The sequence below is a fragment of the Conger conger genome, chromosome 3 (assembly GCF_963514075.1).
Source record: "Conger conger chromosome 3, fConCon1.1, whole genome shotgun sequence".
NCBI lineage: Eukaryota > Metazoa > Chordata > Actinopteri > Anguilliformes > Congridae > Conger > Conger conger.
The window spans coordinates 83,094,526-83,109,726 of NC_083762.1; the positions used below are offsets into that span (position 1 = coordinate 83,094,526).

General features: G+C 52.1%; 1 protein-coding gene across 1 annotated transcript; it reads left to right on the top strand.

Annotated features, from left to right (window-relative positions):
• Nucleotides 1-186: 186 nt before the first annotated feature.
• On the top strand, nt 187-11,707 carry chst10 (carbohydrate sulfotransferase 10). Its single transcript, XM_061233475.1, is given in 9 exon segments — nt 187-544; nt 941-1,063; nt 3,645-3,793; nt 4,536-4,764; nt 4,916-5,021; nt 9,111-9,139; nt 9,142-9,330; nt 9,333-9,893; nt 9,992-11,707. Coding segments are annotated over 7 exon segments (1,134 nt in total). The 5' UTR covers nt 187-544; nt 941-951; the 3' UTR covers nt 9,653-9,893; nt 9,992-11,707.
• The last annotated feature ends 3,494 nt before the right edge of the window (nt 11,708-15,201 follow it).

Sequence of the window (15,201 nt, forward strand, 5' to 3'; positions counted from 1 at the left end):
TGAGGTTGGCATGTTTACTCTCATCCTCAAACGCAAGGGGGCGACGTTGTTTTAGCTCGCATTTCAATCATGAAAAGCAGAGAATTCTTTTCTCAGAAATACGGATAGATGAGTGGCTGAGCTAAAATGGATCGCGCTGTTTTTATCTCGCAGGTAGGTCGTGGCCCCTGCAGTCTGTGGTGTAGCCTTTGTTTGCTCGTGTGTTGCTTCGATACGAAATTCCTGGGTGTGATCTTGGGCTGTTATCACGGCTGGCCGTGCATGTTTGAATAGCGGAATACGCGGCCTTGAGTTCCTGTCCTTGCTCCAAATAAGCACGGGGGATTCTTAAATGAATTTTAATATTCATCCTAATTAAGCCAAGGTCCGGTTGTTTCTGAAAACGGAGACGGGACAAATAGCACAGTGTGCGATTCGGGGAAAGCTCGAGAGTTCTGTAAACATCCATCTCAGTGCTCAGTGATATGTTTCCTGGTGGAGCCTGTTCTTCGGGTCCTCCTTGTTTGTGTTAGCTGGATGCTGTAGCGACGTTCTGCACATTCCAGTAAGCCACCCAGTTCGTGCTTCAGAATGAAGACCTACCGACTGGACAACTTTACAACCAGATTGCGTTTAACATCGCATCCTGTTTGAGAACACTGCTGATGTCATTTTGTTGTTGTATCGTTCTCGTAGAGTTAATGACACATTTGTTTCCTTCGTTTCCTTATCGATTCCTTCAGTAACGTGCTTAAACGGCTCTCTTATCGAATTAAGATATTTTTCTTTTCTTTTTTTAAATAGTGACATATTGTGAAAGGGTCGTGTAATTTTCTCCGTTTTCAGATTTATTTCAGAACGGCTGAATTCATGTTATGATATTTATTAGATGACCTCAGAGGAATGTTAAGTCTTGCAGGCGGTGTTAATAAGAGATGTTCAGCCCGATGTGTTCGCGCAGGTGTGCGGGGGATGAGCCACGCCATGCGGCACCACTGGCTGCTGCTGGGCGCTTGCGGCTGGGTCTTGCTCATCCTCATGTTCGCGAGCAAGTTCATCAACCTCAACTTCAGAGTCCCGGACGGTGAGTACCCTGTGCCCTGTGCGGAACTGCTCTTCCGCCCAGAACAGGTTGCGCTCTTTATTCAATAGCATTGCCTTTCTGATGGTAATGACACTGAGCGCGAGTGTGGTTAAAGCATAGCCTGGGGCAGAGTTATGGCTGGGTTTGTGTGTTTCTATAAACTACGTGTGTGTGTGTGTGTGTGTGTGTGTGTGTGTGTGTGTGTGTGTGTGTGAGAGAGTGTGTGTGTGTGAGAGAGTGTGTGTGTGTGAGAGAGTGTGTGTGTGTGAGAGAGTGTGAGTGTGTGAGTGTGTGAGTGTGTGAGAGTGTGTGAGTGTGTGAGTGTGAGAGTGTGAGAGTGTGTGAGTGTGTGAGTGTGTGAGTGTGTGAGTGTGTGAGAGTGTGAGAGTGTGTGAGTGTGTGAGTGTGTGAGTGTGTGAGTGTGAGAGTGTGAGAGTGTGTGAGTGTGTGAGTGTGTGAGTGTGAGAGTGTGAGAGTGTGTGAGAGTGTGAGAGTGTGAGAGTGTGTGAGTGTGTGAGTGTGTGAGTGTGTGAGTGTGTGAGAGTGTGAGAGTGTGAGAGTGTGTGAGTGTGTGAGTGTGTGAGAGTGTGTGAGTGTGTGTGTGAGGCCTGTGTGGTTGGGGGTCACAGGGACATGGGTGATTAGCCTCAGTGCTTCATCAAATAAAATCACATTTATTTGTGAAGCACATTTAAAAACAACCCACGTTAACCAAAGTGCTGTACAACAGGGGTGTCCAATCTTATCCAGAAAGGGCCGGTGTGTGTGCAGGTTGTTGTTTTAGCACAGGACTAAGACAGCTGATTCTACTCATCAAGGTCTTGATTAAAGACCACGATTACTTCATTAGTATAATCAGGTGTGTTACTGCTGGGTTAAAACAAAAACCTGCACCCACGCCGGCCCTTTTAGGGTAAGATTGGACACCTCTGCTGTACAATCAGAGCAGGCAGTAAAATCATAGTTAAAAATCACAATAAAAAAGAAACACCGACATAAGCTTCAATACAAACAGCACACAGGTACAGAAACAAAACATGGACATAGGTGCATATAAAACCACTCAGGGTCCAAACGCTAAAGTATAAAAGTAAGTCTTAAGCCTGGACTTGAAGGAATTAATGGAGGGGGCAGATCTGATCGAGAGGGGATGCTATTCCACAGTCTAGGTGCTGCAACAGCGAAGGCGCGGTCACCCCTGAGCTTAAGCTTAGCTCTCGGGGCAGCCAGGAGCCCCAAGTTTGACGACCTGAGGGACCTGGAGGTGGAATAAGGGGTTAAAAGGTCTGAGCTATAGGAGGCCGGCCTGTAGCGTAGTGGTTAAGGTAAATGACTGGGCTGGTGGTTCTAATCCCCGGTGTAGCCACAATAAGATCCACACAGCCGTTGGGCCCTTGAGCAAGGCCCTTAACCCTGCATTGCTCCAGGGGAGGATTGTCTCCTGCTTAGTCTAATCAACTGTACGTCGCTCTGGATAAGAGCGTCTGCCAAATGCCAATAATGTAATGTAATGTAATGTAATAATGTTAGCTTGTTAGCTGTAGTGTTGTGTAATGTAATGTAATAATGTTAGCTCGTTAGCTGTAGTGTAGTGTAATGTAATGTAATTCATACACGCACTCACACACCGACGGCGATTGGCTGCCATGCAAGGCCCCGACCAGCTCGTCAGGAGCATTTGGGGGTTAGGTGTCTTGCTCAGGGACACTTCGACACAGCCCGGGCGGGGGATCGAACCGGCAACCCTCCGACTGCCAGACAACTGCTCTTACTGCCTGAGCCAATGAGACGACTGCTCTTACTGCCTGAGCCAATGAGACGACTGCTCTTACTGCCTGAGCCAATGAGACGACTGCTCTTACTGCCTGAGCCAATGAGACGACTGCTCTTACTGCCTGAGCCAATGAGATGACTGCTCTTACCTCCTGAGCCAATGAGACAACTGCTCTTACTGCCTGAGCCAATGAGACGACTGCTCTTACTGCCTGAGCCAATGAGACGACTGCTCTTACTGCCTGAGCCAATGAGACGACTGCTCTTACTGCCTGAGCCAATGAGACGACTGCTCTTACTGCCTGAGCCAATGAGACGACTGCTCTTACTGCCTGAGCCAATGAGACGACTGCTCTTACCTCCTGAGCCAATGAGACGACTGCTCTTACTGCCTGAGCCAATGAGACGACTGCTCTTACCTCCTGAGCCAATGAGACGACTGCTCTTACTGCCTGAGCCAATGAGACAACCGCTCTTACTGCCTGAGCCAATGAGACGACTGCTCTTACTGCCTGAGCCAATGAGACGACTGCTCTTACTGCCTGAGCCAATGAGATGTGAACCACCAACACCGACTCCATACTGGAGACGTCAATGATCCACTGTGTTCATGGAGGGAGAACCTCAGCCTCACCCAGGCCCCGAGGCAGCCAGGCAGAGCGACTGCAGGGAAACTGCTCGTGTTCAGCGAGAGGGGGGCAGTTTCAGGGAGAGGGGGGCAGTTTCAGGGAGAGGGGGGCAGATGTGGTTGGGGTGGGTGTGCAATGTGTAATGTGGCTAACCCTAAGCATTTCTCTCTCTCTTCCAGACTATGGGGGAAAGTCAGATCTGCTGGGCTGGACGGATTCCGCCCTGAAACACACACGCGCACACACACCCACACACACACGCGCACACACACACACACCCACAGCCCGAGAGCCAGAGCCAGAGCACAGACCTCCTTCAGCCGGCCCAGTGAGCACTGCCCTGTGTGTGTGAGTGTGTGAGTGTGTGAGTGTGTGAGTGTGTGAGTGTGTGAGTGTGTGAGTGTGTGAGTGTGTGAGTGTGTGAGTGTGTGTGTGTGTGTGTCTGCGTGCGTGCGTGCGTGCGTGCATGCGTGTGTGTGTGTGTGTCTGTCTGTCTGTCTGTCTGTCTGTCTGTCTGTCTGTGCGTGCGTGTGTGTGCGTGTGTGTGTCTGTGCGTGTGTGTGTGAGTGTGTCTGCGTGTGTGTGTGTGTGTGTGTGTGTGTGTGTGTGTGTGTGTGTGCGTGCGTGTGTCTGTGCGTGCGTGGGTGGGTGTGTGTGTGTGTCTGTGCGTGCGTGCATGTGTGTGTGTGTGTGGGTGTGTGTGCATGTATGCGCGTGTGAGCATGTGTGTGTATGTATGTGTGCGCATGTGTGTGTATTTACAGGTATGTACACACAAACAGCAGAATATGTGCACTGTGTGTTCTTGTCTATTAACTTAATTGTAAGAAGAGTGTTTAGAAGTTTACCTGTTTTTAGAGACGAACAGGATCCTTTAAGGCACTTTTCATGGGCTGTTGGCAGTGCCAAAAATATTATTATTATAACACCTTTCATACATAAAATCCAATGCAAAATGCTTTGCATTTGATGACAAGATAAAAACAAACGAAATGAAAGAAAATGGCAGAAATGGCTGCATTACTGTATGTTGATGTACACACCCTGCATCCCACAATGCCGTGCTGCAGTCGGCGGGCGGCGAGCGGGAGCTGCAGGACTGGCGGCCGGTGGCAGCACGGCGGCTGCAGCTGCTCTCCAGCGTGTGCGGGAACGCCTCCCTCGCCAACCTCACCCACACGCCTGTCAGCAGGTTCGTCCTGGACCGCATCTTCGTCTGTGACAAACACAAGATCCTGTTCTGTCAGACACCCAAGGTGGGAAACACACAGTGGAAGAAGGTCCTCATCGTGCTGAATGGTGAGGGGCAGGTTCTTTTCACTTTACTGGCTCTTTTATTTTTGTAAAATATAATTTTGTGTTGGCACAGAAGTTATTCTGGATCATAATAATTATAATAGATATTTATTCATTCCTCATGAAATGTTCCCTGCTGTGCCCCTGATGTCAGGAGCGTTCTCCACGGTGGAGGAAATTCCGGAGAACCTGGTGCACGATCACGAGAAGAACGGCCTGCCACGCCTGTCGTCGATGAGCGAGGAGGGCATCCAGCACAGGCAAGGACACACACTCACACGGACACACTCACACGGACACACACTCACACGGACACACACTCATACGGAGACACACACACTCATACGGAGACACACACGGAGGCACACACTCACACGGAGACACACTCACACGGACACACTCATACGGACACACACTCACACGGACACACACTCATACGGAGACACACACGGAGGCACACACTCACACGGAGACACACTCACACGGACACACTCACACGGAGACACACTCATACGGAGACACACACGGAGGCACACACTCACACGGAGACACACTCACACTCACACACACACACTCACACGGACACACTCACACGGAGACACACACTCACACGGACACACTCACATGGACACACTCACATGGAGACACACTCATACGGACACACACTCACACGGACACACACTCACACGGAGACACACTCATACGGACACACACTCACACGGAGACACACTCACACGGAGACACACTCACACGGAGACACACTCACACGGAGACACACACTCACACGGACACACACTCACACGGACACACTCACACGGACACACACTCACACGGACACACACACACGGACACACACTCACACAGACACACACTCATACGGAGACACACACGGAGGCACACACACGGACACACTCACACGGACACACTCATACGGACACACACTCACACGGACACACACTCACACGGACACACACTCATACGGAGACACTCACACGGAGACACACACTCACACGGACACACACTCACACGGACACACACTCATACGGAGACACACACGGAGGCACACTCTCACACTCACACGGACACACACTCATACGGAGACACTCACACGGAGACACACACTCACACGGACACACACTCATACGGAGACACACACGGAGGCACACACTCACACGGACACACACTCACACGGACACACACTCATACGGAGACACACACTCATACGGAGACACACACTCACACGGACACACTCACACGGACACACACACTCACACGGACACACACTCACACGGAGACACACATGGACACACACGGACACACTCACACGGAGACACACTCACACGGACACACACTCATACGGAGACACACACTCACACGGACACACTCACACGGACACACACACTCACACGGACACACACTCACACGGAGACACACATGGACACACACGGACACACTCACACGGAGACACACTCACACGGACACACACTCACACGGAGACACACACTCACACGGACACACACTCACACGGACACACTCACTCACACGGACACACTCACACGGAGACACACACGGACACACACTCACACGGAGACACACACGGACACACACTCACACGGAGACACACACGGACACACACTCACACGGAAACACACTCACACGGACACACTCACACGGAGACACACACGGACACACACTCACACGGAGACACACTCACGCGGAGACTCACTCACACGGAGACACACTCACACGGACACACACTCACACGGACACACACTCACACGGAGACACACACGGACACACACTCACACGGAGACACACTCACACGGAGACTCACTCACACGGAGACTCACACGGACACACACTCACACGGAAACACACTCACACGGACACACTCACACGGAGACACACACGGACACACACTCACACGGAGACACACTCACACGGACACACACTCACACGGAGACACACTCACACGGACACACACTCACACGGAAACACACTCACACGGACACACTCACACGGAGACACACACGGACACACACTCACACGGAGACACACTCACACGGAGACTCACTCACACGGAGACACACTCACACGGACACACACTCACACGGAGACTCACACGGAAACACACTCACACGGAGACACACACTCACACAGAGACACACTCACACGGACACACACTCACACGGACACACACTCACACGGAGACTCACACGGAGACACACTCACACGGAGACACACTCACACGGAGACTCACTCACACGGAGACTCACACGGAAACACACTCACACAGAGACACACACTCACACAGAGACACACTCACACGGACACACACTCACACGGACACACACTCACACGGAGACTCACACGGAGACACACTCACACGGAGACACACTCACACGGAGACTCACTCACACGGAGACTCACACGGAAACACACTCACACAGAGACACACTCACACGGAGACACACTCATACGGAGACACACACCTCACACGGAGACACACTCATACGGAGACACACACTCACACGGAGACACACTCATACGGAGACACTCACACGGAGACACACACTCACACGGAGACACACACGGACACACACTCATACGGAGACACACACTCACACGGAGACACACACTCACACGGAGACACACTCATACGGAGACACACACTCACACGGAGACACACTCATACGGAGACACACACTCACACGGAGACACACTCATACGGAGACACACACTCACTGCTGCTGGATGTGGCCTTGCTGAATAATGTGTAGTGGGCAGGATCATGCTCCTGGGGGTGTGGTCATATGGGCTGTATGTACAGGGAGGGGTTATGCTGTCTGATTTTGATCATTATGGGTGTGGCCTTGTCTTACAGGGTGTGTGTCTTACACAGTGTGATTGGCCTGATCGTTCTCCCTCTCTCTCTCCCCCTCCCTCAATCTCTCCCGCCCTCTCTCCCTCTCTCTCTCCCTCTCTCTCTCCCCCTCCCTCTCTCTCTCTCCCTCCCTCTCTCTCTCTCCCTCTCTCTCCCCTCCCTCTCTCTCTCTCTCCCTCCCTCTCTCTCTCCCCCTCCTTCTCTCTCTCTCCCCCTCTTTCTCTCTCTCTCCCCCTCCCTCTCTCTCTCTCTCCCTCCCTCTCCCTCTCCCCCTCCCTCTCTCTCTCCCCCTCTCTCTCCCCCTCTCTCTCCCCCTCCCTCTCCCTCTCTCTCTCCCCCCCTCTCTTCTCTCCCCCCCCTCCCTCTCCCTCTCCCCCTCCCTCTCTCCCCCTCCCTCTCTCTCTCTCCCCCTCCCTCTCTCTCTCTCCTCCCTCTCTCCCTCCCTCTCCCTCTCCCCCTCCCTCTCCCTCTCTCTCTCCCCCTCCCTCTCTCTCTCTCCCCCTCTCTCTCCCCCTCCCCCTCCCTCTCTCTCTCTCCCCCTCCCTCTCTCTCTCCCCCTCCCTCTCTCTCTCTCCCCCTCCCTCTCTCTCTCTCAAATTCAAATTCAAATTCAAATTCAAATTGCTTTATTGGCATGACAAAATTTGCATTTGTATTGCCAAAGCATGGCAAGGAACATGTTAAAACAGATGAAAATAACACAGTAATATGATTATTATATTTAAAAAAATAAAAAAATTAAAAAATTAAGGATAATAATTAACAATAATAAATCTATATATACATATATATACACACATATACATGCACATGCATATTCATACACACGTATATACACATATATATATACATACATACATATAATTAGACACATCTTTCTAACATACTAATAACAAGCTAATCTAATAATAACAGTTTATATAACAGGTAAATTTAATGTGTGTGTGTGTGTGTGTGTGTGTGTGTGTGTGTGTGTTTGTTTTGTCACTCACTGTCTCTGAGTATGTGACATTCAGACACATATTTTACTGCAATATGTGCAGTTGTTCCCTCTCCCAAGACTATCGGCAGTTGGTTGCTCTCTTCTAGATGGAGAAAGTTGGATGGAGAAAGTTGGGGATGTGTTTTTTAAATTTATTAAAATATTTTTTCTGATATTTTTGTATTTTTCTCTCTCTCCCCCTCCCTCTCTCTCCCCTCCCTCTCTCTCTCCCGCCCGCCCTCTCTCCCTCCTCCCTCTCTCTCTCTCCCCCTCCCTCTCTCTCTCCCCCTCTCTCTCTCTCTCCCCCTCCCTCTCTCTCCCCTCCCTCTCTCTCTCCCGCCCGCCCTCTCTCCCTCCTCCTCTCTCCTCTCCCCCTCCCTCTCTCTCTCCCCCTCTCTCTCTCTCCTCCCCCTCCTCTCTCTCTCCCCCTCCCTCTCTCTCTCTCCCCTCCCTCTCTCTCTCTCTCTCTCCTGCCTCCCCCAGGCTCAGCTCGTACTTTAAGTTCTTCATTGTGCGGACCCGTTTGAGCGCCTCATCTCTGCATTTAAGGACAAGTTTGTGTCGAACCCGCGCTTTGAGCCGTGGTACAAACACCACATCGGGCCGGCCATCGTGCGTAAGTACCGCCGGTCACACCGCGACGGGGGAGCGCCCGGCCTGCGCTTCGATGACTTTGTGCGTTACCTGGGCGACCCTGGCGGGGCAGGCTTGACAGGCAGTTTGGGGATCACGTGATCCACTGGCTGAGCTTTGCGGAGCTGTGCGCTCCGTGTGAGATCCGCTACAGCGTGGTGGGGCATCACGAGACACTGGAGCGCGACGCCCCCTTCATCCTGCAGAGTGCCGGCATCCAGCGCCTCGTCTCCTATCCCACAATCCCCCCCGGCATCACGCGCTACAACCGCACCAAGGTGCTGCGCTACTTCAGCGGCATCAGCAAGCGCGACGCCCGCCGCCTCTACGCCCGTTACCACGGAGACTTCAGCCTCTTCGGATACCCACGCCCCCACTTCCTGCTGGACTAAAGCCCGCCTCCCACCCAACTTCTTTGCTCTTTTAAATTAAAGTTTGAATACTGAGTCTGTCGGAGAGAGAGAGGGAGGGGGTGAGGTGGTAGATGGCCCCTGACCCCTGACCCCTGACACCTGACCCCCTGACATCGGCTCCTGGGGGCTGGCAGGCGCTCTGGCCACACCCCACATCACCATGGAAACGTTTCAGTGATGGGTAGCTGCTGTGTGCCAGACTCTAGTCTCATTTAACAAGGTACTGTATGGAAAATAATAATAATAATAATAATAATAATAATAATAATAATAATAATAGTTTTAAGCCTGCAGTGACTCATATTTCTCCTTTAAAAGGGGAACACCCTGTTACTGTACTGGACTAGCGTTACAATGCCCTGGGGCTGCACTGCTTCACACTGCGCTGTGATCCAGCTCTGGCCTTCAGTACAGAGGGTTGGGCCAGGACGGAAGACTGCTGCTGATTGGCAGGTTCCTCATCCTAATGAAATGAAGGGGCAGCGTGCTGATGGACACTGGAGGGATCCCTGTGTGTGTGTGTGTGTGTGTGTGTGTGTGTGTGTGTGTGTGAGGGATCCCTGTGTGTGTGTGTGTGTGAGGGATCCCTGTGTGTGTGTGTGTGTGTGTGTGTGTGTGTGTGTGTGTGTGTGTGTGTGAGGGATCCCTGTGTGTGTGTGTGTGAGGGATCCCTGTGTGTGTGTGTGTCTGTGTGTGTGTGTGTGTGTGTGTGTGTGTGTGTGTGTGTGTGTGTGTGAGGGATCCCGCTGTTCTTCATGGAGCTGCTGAAGATGTGATGGATGTCCTCATGTCATGCGTCAGTGATTGGCTGTAGTTGATTGTAGTGATTTGATGGTTGCGATGCTCCTAATTGGCTAAGTTTACGATGGTGAGCTCTCTGATTGGCTGACATTTGCTGTCTTATCCTGATGTAGACTATGGTGAGCTTACTACCCCAGGACAGGGAGAGGCAGGGAGTCCGGCTTAAAAACCCCATTCAACAAAATGTGTGAGTGTGTGTCTCTGAGTGTGTGTGAGTGTGTGTCTGTGTGTGTGAGTGTATGTGTCTCTGTGTATGTCTGTGTGTGATGTGTGTGTCTGTGTGTGTGTGTGTCTGTGTGTGAGTGTGTCTCTCTGAGTGTGTCTGTGTGTGTCTCGGAGTGTGTGTCTCGGAGTGTGTGTCTCGGAGTGTGTGTCTCGGAGTGTGTGTCTCGGAGTGTGTGTGTCTGTGTGTGTCTGTGTGTGTCTGTGTGTGTCTGAGTGTGTCTGAGTGTGTGTGTGTCTCGGAGTGTGTGTCTCGGAGTGTGTGTCTCTGTGTGTGTCTGTGTGTCTGAGTGTGTCTGAGTGTCGGTGTGTGAGTGTGTGTCTCTGAGTGTGTGTCTGTGTGTGTGTGTCTCTGTGTATGTCTGTGTGTGATGTGTGTGTGTCTCTGTGTGTGAGTGTGTGTCTGTGTGTGTTGTGTGTGATGCCTGTTGTGTGTGTGATGTGTGCGTGCGTGTTTCTGTATGTATGCCTGTGTTTGTGTGCGTGCGTGTGTGCGTGTTTCTGTATGTATGCCTGTGTTTGTGTGCTGCATGTGTGCGTGTGTGCATGTTTCTGTATGTATGCCTGTGTTTGTGTGCTGCATGTGTGCGTGTGTGCGTGTTTCTGTATGTATGCCTGTGTTTGTCTGGGTGAGTCTGAAAGTGTAGCTTGGGGTCAGACTGGGCTTGTGTGGATAATGGCTGCTTGAGCTCGTTTAGAGGCTCAGTTGTCATGGTGACTAGATGGTGCTGAAGCCTGCTAATTCCCACAGCCCCGCCCCCTCAAGAGCTCCGCCCCCCTGAACCAGAGTCCCGCCTCCTCCGGCCAGTGAGTGGCCGCTCCCTGGCAGAATGAGCGCTGTGATTGGTCAGAGGTGAGGTGCGTCTCTGCCATTGCATTGTGCTCTCACACCCTCCAGGGGGCAGCAGTCAGCCATTAAAACAGGCTCCACTTGTCCGTTTAAAAACATGTTCACTGCTAATGTTTTAAAATGTAAAAATGGACAATAAAGGTTTCTTTGATGGAAAGGTAGTGCTGTGGTCCTCCTCTCTCACTGATAAACAGACTATTTTAAGGTAAGAAATGTGACCAAAAAGAATTCCTATCTTTACTTCCATACACAGTGAATGTGCTGGTGTCGTAAACCCTGGTCCTGGAGAGCCACATTGTGTGCTGGCTTTCGTTGTTACTCAGCACTTAATTGTCAATGAAAGCAGTTAATTACACAGTTTACTTGCTTCACCTGGGCCCTATTTCATATCTGTCATTTGAACAATCTCGGATAATTTGATGTGTCTAGTGTCAAATTATCTGATGAATGAAATTTGATCTTACTTGATTTCATAAATGTGAACTATAATTTCATTAGTGAAACTAACATTGAATTATCTTGGATAGCTGCGCGTACCCACTCAGCTATCAAAGGCAGATGAATCACATGCCAAAAACAGGACCCCGGCAGACCCTGTGGCTCTCCAGGACCAGGGCTGGGGGCCCCAGCAGACCCTGTGGCTCTCCAGGACCAGGGCTGGGGGCCCCAGCAGACCCTGTGGCTCTCCAGGACCAGGCCCAGCAGACCCTACAGGTTTTCATTCTAACCTGTTACAACATTATGAAGCAAATATTTGCCAGGTTGTGCATGAGTGAGCAGTCCTAGGCCTTACTTCAACCCTTAAGAAATTTCCAGCAGATGACTGACCATTTTAAAAGATATCAGTTTTCAACTAATTATTTGTTTTGGTAAGTTGAACATTCCCAGGGATCTTCCTGAGTGCTTTGATAACAGTTGCATGTGAAGTATTTTGAATGGGTATTTGATCCAGGTGGGTGTGAGTCAGTGATGTAGCTCATCCCTTGGTGTGCATGTGCTTCAATTACCAGCATCTGAACTTTAACGAACAGCTGTTCTAGTGTAGCCGCCCTGTGGGCTCACCACCTGCAGGGGTCGGGTGTTTTGCCCAACGGGCAGTGGGCAAAGGTGGGGATCCGGGCGCGCTGATCCTCGGCATCGCAGACTGGTTCTGGGGATGTGGAACGTCACTTCTCTGGTGGGGAAGGAACCTGAGCTAATGCTGGAGGCGGAGCGGTACCAACTAGATATAGTTGGGTTCACCTCCACGCACAGCACTGGTTCCGGAACCAAACTCCTGGAGAGGGGCTGGACTCTGTTCTTTTCTGGAGTTGCTCAGAGTGAGAGGCGCCAGGCGGGTGTGGGGATACTCACAAGAAGGGGGTGATTGGGAGGAATGGCCTGCCTGATCTTAACCCGAGCAGTGTCTTGTTATTGGACTTCTGTGCTGGTCACGGATTGTCCATAATGAACACCATGTTCGAGCATATAGTAGCTCATAAGTGTACTTGGTACCAGAGCACCTTAGGCCAAAGATCGATGATCGACTTTGTGGTCATATCATCAGACCTGCGGCCATATATCTTGGACACTCGGGTGAAGAGAGGAGCAGAGCTGTCAACTGATCACCACCTGGTCGTGAGTTGGATCAAGTGGCCGGACAGGCTGCCGGACAGACCCAGTAAACCCAAATGTGTAGTAAGAGTGAACTGGGAACGTCTGGCGGAGGCCCCCGTCCGCAAAGTCTTCAACTCCCACCTCCGGAGGAAATTCTCACGCATCCCAGGGGAAGCTGGGGACATGGAGTCCAAGTGGGCCATGTTCAAAGCCTCCATTGCAGAGGCGGCAAGCAGGAGCTGTGGCCAGAAGGTCATCGGTGCCTGTCGGGGTGGCAACCCAAGAACCCAAGGGAGGCCGTCAAACTGAAGAAGGAGGCCTTTCGGGCTTGGCTGGCCCGGGGTCCCCTGAAGCAGCAGACAGGTACCGGGTGGCCAGAAGGGCTGCGGCTTTGGCAGTCGCTGAAGCAAAAACCCGGGTATAGGAGGAGTTCGGGGAGGCTTGTGTCAGGCTGTTTTCAGCAGGGGAGGAGAACTGCTGACCTGGACTGGGGATGTTGTCGGACGGTGGAAAGAGCACTTTGAGGAGCTCCTGAACCCGAACAACACGTCCTCTGTGGAAGAGGCAGAGCCTGAAGACTTGGGGCAATCTGCACCTATATCCCTGGCGGAAGTTGCTGAGGTAGTCAAAAAGCTCCTCAGTGGCAAGTCGCCGGGTGTGGATGAGATTTGCCCTGAGATGCTGAAGGCTCTGGACATTGTTGGGCTGTCTTGGCTGACACGCCTCTTCATTGTCGCATGGAGGTTGGGGACAGTTCCTTCAGAGTGGCAGACCGGGGTGGTGGTCCCCATTTTCAAGAAGGGGGACTGGAGGGTGTGCTCCAATTATCGGGGGGATCACACTCCTCAGCCTCCCTGGGAAAGTTTACTCTAGGGTGCTGGAAAGGAGGCTCCGACCGACGGTCGAACCTCGTATTCAGGAGGATCAATGTGGCTTCCGTCCTGGTTGTGGAACAGTGGACCAGCTCTTTACCTTGGCGGGGTTGCTGGCGGGGTCATGGGAGTTTGCCCATCCAGTCCACATGTGCTTTGTGGGCTTGGAGAAGGCTTTCGACCGTGTCCCCCGGGGAACCCTGTGGGGGTACTACGGGAGTATGGGGTACCGGGGCCGTTGTTATGAGCCATCCGGTCCCTGTATAACCAAAGTGAGAGCTGTGTTTCCAGTGGGTGTTGGACTCCGCCAAGGTCGCCCCTTGTCACCGGTCCTGTTTGTGGTATTCATGGACAGGATCTCAAGGCGCAGCCGAGGTGAGGAGAGTGTCCGGTTTGGTGACCTCAGAATCGCATCTCTGCTTTTTGCGGACGACGTGGTTCTGCTGGCTTCATCGGACCGTGACCTTCAGCACGCACTGGAGCGGTTTGCAGCCGAGTGTGAAGCGGCCAGGATGAAAGTCAGCACCTCCAAGTCCGAGGCCATGGTTCTCAGCCGGAAAACGGTGGATTGCTCCCTCCGGGTTGGGAACAAGTCATTGCCCCAAGTGAAGGAGTTCAAGTATCTCGGGGTCTTGTTCACGAGTGAGGGTAGAAGGGAGCGTGAGATCGACAGGCGGATCGGTGCAGTGTCAGCAGTAATGTGGGCGTTGTGCCAGACCATCATGGTGAAGAGGGAGCTGAGCAAGAAGGCCCAACCCTCACCTATGGTCACAAGCTTTGGGTAGTGACCGAAAGAACGAGATCGCGTATACAAGCGGCCGAAATGAGCTTCCTCCGTAGGCCGGGCTCAGCCTTAGAGATAGGGTGAGGAGCTCGGACATCCGGAGGGAGCTCGGAGTAGAGCCGCTGCTCCTTCGCATTGAAAGGAGCCAATTGAGGTGGTTCGGGCATCTGATCAGGATGCCTCCCGGGCGCCTCCCTTTGGAGGTTTTCCGGGCTCGTCCAACTGTGCGGAGACACCGAGGTAGACCTATAAGCCGCTGGAGAGATTATATATCTCTCCTGGCCTGGGAACGCCTCGGGATCCCCCAGGAGGAGCTGGAATGCATTGCTGAGGAGAGGGACGCCTGGAATACCCAACTTAGCCTACTGCCACCGCGACCCAACTCTGGATAAGCGGGTGAAAA